Source organism: Talpa europaea (assembly GCF_964194135.1).
Source record: "Talpa europaea genome assembly, chromosome: 12".
Lineage (NCBI taxonomy): Eukaryota > Metazoa > Chordata > Mammalia > Eulipotyphla > Talpidae > Talpa > Talpa europaea.
Genome location: NC_140079.1, coordinates 102,953,846 through 102,960,947, shown reverse-complemented (window position 1 = coordinate 102,960,947; position 7,102 = coordinate 102,953,846). Strand labels below are relative to the sequence as shown.

Genomic DNA, 7,102 nt, shown 5'->3' with positions numbered 1-7,102 from the left:
CCGTCGCTCCGCCCCACCCCGGCTGGGGGCGTGGCCCGCGCCGCGCCTGGGGGCGGGGGGCGCTCGCCGGGCTCGCGCTCCTCCCCGAGGGCCCGGGAGCCGTGCGAGGCGCGTGGCCTTGGAACGTCACCTGCCAGCGTTGACGTCACCACGCGCGGCGACGCCAGAGCTGCACGAAAATACGTTTTAACGTCTGAAAGCCGCGCTCGCGCCCGAAAAGCATTGCATGAGCCTCCCCTCGGCGACCCCCGAAGCCGTGGCGGCGGGTGCGGCTCCCCCCCAGCCCCCCCCCCGCGGACCCCGCCCCAGGCCCCACCCTCCCCCCCGCGGACCCCGCCCCAGGCCCCCCCCCGCCCCCAGGGCCTCGGCGGACTCCGCTGCCCGCGCCCCCCCTGCTCTCTGGCCGGGCCGGGCTGGGCTCTGCTGCGGCCGCCAGACCCCAGGCCCCACGCGCTCCCCGCGCAGGGCGGCAGGAGGCGGCCGGGCCGGGGCTCCCTACACGTGGGGTCGCTGCGGGCTCCCGCGGGCTCGCCCCAGAGAGGCCCCGGGCCCGGGGGAGGGCCCCGGTGGGGCAGCGGAGGCGGGCGGGGCGGGCGCCAGCTCCCTCCAGAGCCGAAGGAGGCACAACTGTCACCGCGCGGCGCGAGCCCAGCAGTCCCTGGGGACCACGGCCCACGCGCTTGCATCAGGGGCGCCCCACGCGCCCGCAGGCTGGCATGAGGGAGCAGCGTCAGGGGACAGCGATTCAGGGAGGGCACGGCGCCCCGCCTCAGCAGGGGCCAGCGGGAGAGGCACCCAGGCCCGTGTCACAGCCCCGCAGGGAGACAGCGGGGGCCCAGGGCCTGCCCTCCCCACCGCCGCCCGCAACCAGGCAACCCGCCCAGCCCCAGGCCTGCAGCACTTGCAGGAGGACCCTCCGAGGACGGCAGCACGGGGAGCAGGGGATGCTCTCCCAGAGGAGAAAGCAAGAGCCTGTGCCAGGGCAATTTTATTCAGCTGGCAATCAGCCTGGAAGGGCCGCGCTCTTGGTCCGCCCGGCAGGAGAGGCCCTCAGAGGCCGCGGGCTCCGGGTGGGTCACGTCACGGTGTACAGCTCCTCCCGGTGGTTCCTGCAGATCTGGTAGTGGCAGGCGAGCCTGCGGGTGCAGGCCCAGGGCTCGGCGTGCTGGTCGCGTGGTGGCAGCAGGCACACCGTGCTCCCCGCCAGCAGCACATGCCAGATGCTGTGGGTGTAGTAATAGTTGTCGCTGGTCATCATGGCGGCGTAGATAGCGACGGCCACGGCAGCCATGGAGATGCCAGGCAGGAGGTAGAAGACCCACCGCTGCCAGGAGGTGGGGTAGCAGCGGTGCCGGTGCCCACAGCGGTACACCTGTGGGGGCAGGTGGGAGTGCTACCCGGGGCTCCCAGCTCCAGGAGGCCTCAGGCTGAAGCCACCAGGCCCAAGGAGGGGCCAGCAGCAGTGCCGGCAGAGGGGCAGGACTTGGGCCTGACTGGGGAGTGCCAGAGTGGGGCCAGGCTCTCTTTTCCCAGGGTGGGGCTGCAGGGGCCCGCTCCTTACCCACATGGCAACCATGACCGCCAAGGCAAAGAGGCATGGTCCCAGCGTGTTCCAGGCGCCCCTGCGGTCCAGCTGCAAGGACATGGCAAAGACCAGCGTGCCCAGGAGAAAGAGGACCTGTGCAAGACACGGAGCAGCCATGGGTCCAAGGCCCAGGCTGGAGCAGCAGGAGCCTGGGCGCGCCCTCACCCTGCTGCCTGGCCTAGCCCTCTGCCCGTCCCCTGGGTCTGCTGTCTGTCCTGCTCTGCTGGGTGGGAGGGAGGGATCCCTCTGGCCATGCTGCCTGGCCACTGCCCCCCCATCTACCCCCTGGCAAATTTCCAAGGCAGGCACTCGGCGAGGCAGGGTGCCAGGGACTCTAGGGACCTGGGACAGCTGCAGCGGCTCGGGAGGTCTGGCCCCTCCAAGGAGAGCTCCGGACAGATATAGGCTGGGGCCTGCCCCGCCCTGCCACAGGCCCCCTCCACGCAGCCAGCCCTGGCAGGGGCCTCTCCCGTGGGCAGCTGGTCTCTAGGAGGGGCGGGAGCTGTCACGGGCAGCTACTGGACGCTACTCTGGCTTCTCCCGCCACAAGCTGCACTCAAGGGCCTCTGTCCGCTGCCCAGGCCCGGGGCATCCGGACACTCACGTATTTCAGGGCAGCCTTCAGCCGCGCCATGCACAGGATGGTGACCCAGATAGACACTCCGGAACCCAGAAAGTCACAGTACTGCAGGGTGTCGTAGCTGAGGATGCACAGCACGGCCTCCCCTGGCTGGTCGCAGGCGTGGTAGAACTGGGGGAGGGGGGAAGGGGCGGTCAGTGCAGCCCAGGGCAGCCCCCCACCCTCACCCCGGACAGACCGGCTCACCGTGGAGAAAAACATGGTATAGGTGTAGACGGAGGCCTCCACCAGGAAGGCGCGCTGTGCGGACACGGCGATGGGTGCCAGGAAGCCCAGGTTGCTGAGGGTGAGAAGCAGCGTGGCCGCCCTCTGCTGGGCCACTGTCTGGGCCGTGCTGTTGTCTGTACAGCTCCAGCCGCGCCAGCCTGCAGGCCAGGGCAGGCCATGAGCTGAGGCCAGGCGTGGGGGCGCAGCTGTCCCCAGCCCCCCACCGCAGCCGCATCCAGGCCCTTCTCACCCAGGGGCAGGCCGGGCCGGAGGCGGTGCCCCCAGGCTCAGCCAGTATGGGCAGGCAGTGACGGGGCTCAGGTGCGGGCCCCAGGCAGGCAGGGACAGGGGCTGGGCCAGCGCTCACCTGCCTTGCAGCTGCAGCCCGCGTACAGGAAGCCGTGTCTGCGCAGCAGGAGGCACTGGCCGTAGGGCCCGCAGTCGTCCAGGCAGGGGGCCAGATGCGAGGCAGCCTCCACGGGAACCTTGGCCTGCTCACAGCCCCTGCGAGGGCGCGGCCACAGGTCTGCAGCCAGCCGGGCCCAGAGCCCGAGGCCCTGGCCGCGAGCCTGCCTAGCCCACTGACCAGGCAGTGCCCCCAGACCAGGCAGGGCACCCTGGGACGCCCCCTGGGAGGCCGTGGGGGCCGGGTCGCCCCCAGACACCCGTGGCCACACGTGCTCTTACCCGGGGCCTGGGGAACACATGAGCTGCAGGGACAGGTACCAGTCGTCTGTCTCAGGGTAGGGGATGACCAACGCGGCCTTGAGAGCCGAGGTGTTCAGGGACAGGGCATAGCCCTGGGAGAAGGCTGCACGGATGCAGAGGCAGGTCAGGCGGGAAGTGGGTGGCGAGGCTGGGGAGGTGCCCCCCGCGAGGCCGTACCTGTGGTGCAGCTGTGCGAGGTGTTGAAGCTAAGGAAGGGCGAGGCTGGGCTCAGGCAGGCTGCCACCCAGCTGTCGTCGGCCATGGCGCTCTGCGGAGGGGGGGGTTGGCACCAGCCGCGACTCGATGGGCAGTACTGGGAGCCCCAGGCTGTAGGATCAGGCCTCATAGCCCAGTCCTGAGTCACCGCCCGCCCACCCGTCCGCCCACCCACTGGGGCTGTGCCCGGCCCCGCGGCCTGGGAGCTGGAACGGCAGGACACCCGGCAGCCCCAGCCAGCGGGCAGCCCCGAGGCCCCGGGGCTGGAGATACCTTGTTGGCCCACAAGGAGACGCTAAGGGAGCCCCCGCTGTCCATGCCCGAGCTGAGGGGCAGCCGTACCACGGTGGGCACTCCCGGCCGCGCCGGCACCAAGAGGCCATCCAGGGGCCGGAAGCGCACGGACAGGACATCCACGTCCTCCCTCGTGGCCGGAAGGCCGAGGAAGCAGGGATCACCGTGGGGTCCGGGGCCTGGGGGCAGCTGGTCCTCAGGGCCTTGGCCGCTCTGGTTCAGGCCGCCAGGCGGGGCCAGCTGGACGCTCTCTGGCCTGCAAGCTGCAGAGGGTGGGGTCAGTGGGGAGGCGGTGGCAGCCGGGCAGGCCGCCCGCTCCCGGGCCCACCTGTGAGGGTAGCCACCACACTGAAGGCCACTGCGGCCGGGGGCACCGCCAGGCTCCGGACGGCCACCTGCAGCCAGTGGTCCCATGGCGGTGAGGGCAGCAGAAGGCCGCAGGCGCGGGTGGGGCCGGCGCACACGAGCACCTTCTGGAGGTTTTCGGGCAGGGCGGCCGAGCCCACGGTCAGGCGCACAGGGCAGCCCTGGCTCCCGTTGGAGGCGCAGCCCTGCAGCTCCAGGCGCAGCCGCTGAGTGTGCTTGGGGACGAAGACCCTGGCCGGGGCAGAGCTTGCTGGAGGCTGCGCCCCTGGCCGGGCCCCCTCCTGGTGCCCGAGGAACAGACCCAGCTTCCCCCACAAGAGGCAGGGCGGCGCCAGCCACCCCCGCCACTCACTTGAGGTAGCTGGGCTGGGAGAGGAGCATCTGCGGGAGGGGCACGCCAGGCTCCAGGATGGACACCTCCAGCACCCGCAGCAGCAGCATGTCCGGCTGGAAGACGTAGGCGCAGGCGGGGATGAAACCCTGGGGAGATGCGGAGAGCGCATGGTGGGGAGCGGGCAGGGTGGGCGGGAGGGCAGGAGGGAGGGTGGGGGGGGCTGGGGGCAGCAGGGGTGGGTGGAGGAGAGGGCAGGGGAGTGGGGAGGGGGCGAGCAGGGGCCCAGGGGCCGAGTGCTGCCCCCTCACCTGCACCTCAATCCTCTGGGACGCGGGGGGCAGGTGGGCGGCCAGAAACCAGTCCCCGGGCGCGGGGTGGGAGAGGTTGACCGAAGTGTTGCTGTGCAGCATCGTCACAGAGAAGGAGGGCCGCACGGAGGTGTTGGGGGGAAAGCTGGTGCCCAGCGGGTTGATGACCGGAGGAGCACCGTAGCGGAAGTGCCTGGGGCAGGAAAGGAGGGTGCAGGCGTGGGTGGGGCTGCGGGGGGGGCACCCACAGGGAGACCCCAGGGCACCTACACCCAGGGCACCTACACGGTCACCTCCGCTGGGGTGCAGGCAGCGCTGCCAGCCCGGGACACCCCCAGCAGCCAGCGCAGCAGCACAGTGTCAGGGGGCACGCGGAAGCGGAAGAGCCGGGCACTGCCGTACCAGCTGTAGGGGGACAGCTTCTGTGGGGTCTGCAGGAACTGCTCGGACACCAGCCTGCCCTCTGCGGGACGGGCGTGGGTCAGCGGCGGGCCCCATTCTGCCAGGGGCAGGCGTCCCAAGGGCTGGTCTCGCCCCCTCTGTTCCCCCGCTCAGGGGCTCTGGGCGCAAGGCCAGGACTCAGAAACCTCTACCTTGCCCCCAGGGACCAGGCCACGAGCATGAGGCCTCCTCCGCTCCCTCGGGTGTGGGCACACCCAGCACCCAGTCAGAGCCGGCCCTGCCCCACCTGACCCTGCTGCTGGACCGAGGAGGAGTGACTCACAGGTGCCGCCCAGCTGCTCAGCCCAAGGCCGCACCTCAGGGTCCAGGGAGGAGGCCCAGAGGCTGAGGGTGTGGTCAGGGAGGGAGCCTCCCCTTCTCCTCTGCCCTGGGGCTGCCAACAGGACACCCCTCCCTCCCTGACCCGGTCCCAGGACTTGTCCATGGGCCCCCTGGCAGGGAGGGGTTTAGCCCTGGAGACCAGGGTGCCTGCTGGGGCCCAGGAGACCAGCCGGGGAGGTGCCCCACCTGGAGAGGGGCCAGCAGCTTAGGGACAGCAGGCCCCCGCTCCAGGGCACAGAACCCTGCAGAGCAGCACTGGACCAGGCCAGACAGACGGCAGGCGACCTGCAGGCCTGGCTGGGGCTCCCCCGGGGCCAGTCCTGGCGGTGACGCTCAGGCCCCCACCTCCCCAGCTCCTAGCACCCCCACACCCCCAAAGCCCAGTCACTGCTCACTCCCTTGGCTCGAGGCCTCAGCACAACCGGACTCGGGCCCCCCTGGGGCCCAGAGAGCAGCACCCAGGGTCTTTGTGCTTCTGGGTGGCCCCACACCAGGGGTTCAGCCACCGGGCGCCTGGACAGGGCTGGACGGCCCCAGCGCCAGGCTGGTGATTGCATGTGTTGCTCCCCCTCCCTGGGCATTGACTGGGGTGCCAGCACCCCAGGCACCCTCCCAGGGGCCGATGGCTGCGAAAGCTGGTCCAGAGGAAGAGTCAGGGCCCAGCGGGGGTTGGGTGGGGTCACCACCAGGTGAGAGCAGCTCTCACAGGGTCCTGCGACCTGCGCAGAGGCACCTTGGGGGAAGACAGCAGGGCCTGGCCATGCTGGTCTGCTGGCCCGTCCGTCCTCCAGCTGTGCCTGAGGCCCAGACGGGTGACCGTGAGGCAGGTGGTGCCCCCAGGACCTCGGGGCCTGCAGGGGCAGCCCGGGGCAGCCCAGGAGGCCGCGGGAGGCAGCAGGGGAGGGCACTCGGAGCAGTCCTGAGCAGAGGGCACAGCCGCAGGTGAGGCTGGAGGGGCGCAGCGGGCGGACCAGCTGCCCTGCCCGGGGACCCCGGCCGGAGGTGAGCAGCTGCCCCAGCCATGCCGGCCCCCGCTCGGGGCAGAGAAGACAGCCCGACCGGCCAGGGGCCCTCGGCGAGGCGGGAAGCTGGGGGGCAAAGGGCGCGGGAGCCGGTCCCAGGGGTGGGGCTGGCGGCCGACGGGGGGGGGGGGGGGGGGGGGGGCCGGCGTCAGCCCGCCCGGGCGGCAGGGTGGGAGGAGGTCACCCCCTAGAAGCCCGGAGGGGCGGCCCCTGCCTTCTGTCCAGGGGTCCGGCCCGGTGATGCGGGGGGGGGGCAGCAGAGCCCCCAGCGCACAGACAGGGGTGCCCACCCCAGGCCCGCGCCGAGGGCAGCCTCCGGGAGCCGGACCTCCGCGGGCAGCGGCTGCCCGTGGGCGGGCGGAGCCCCGGGAAGGGCCGGGGCCTGCGCCCGCCGCGCGCGCTGGACCCAAGCGACGTCCCCCGCGGCCGGGCCCCGCGGCGGGGGGAGCGCGCGCCGCCGAGCGCACAGGCGCCCCGAGTCACAATGCGCCCCGCCCCCCGCCCCCCGCCCCCCCCGCGGGGGCGCCGCTCACCGCTCGTCCCGCCGGCGCCGGCCGCCGCGGGCGGGCGCCCGGCGAGCAGCAGCAGCAGCAGCAGCCGCGGCCCCGCCGCCGCGCCCCGGGGCCCGGCCCGGCCCAT

General features: G+C 72.7%; 1 protein-coding gene across 1 annotated transcript; it reads right to left on the bottom strand.

Annotated features, from left to right (window-relative positions):
- Window positions 1-939: 939 nt before the first annotated feature.
- Window positions 940-7,102, bottom strand: PGAP6 (post-GPI attachment to proteins 6; the record flags this gene model as incomplete). The annotated part of the gene is made up of 13 exons (XM_084250283.1): window positions 940-1,372; window positions 1,562-1,678; window positions 2,190-2,336; window positions 2,412-2,638; window positions 2,800-2,936; window positions 3,120-3,243; window positions 3,318-3,408; window positions 3,630-3,913; window positions 3,979-4,247; window positions 4,369-4,496; window positions 4,659-4,851; window positions 4,944-5,121; window positions 6,997-7,102. 13 exons carry the CDS (start codon window positions 7,100-7,102, stop codon window positions 1,076-1,078), a joined length of 2,298 nt encoding a protein of 765 aa, XP_084106409.1. The 3' UTR covers window positions 940-1,075.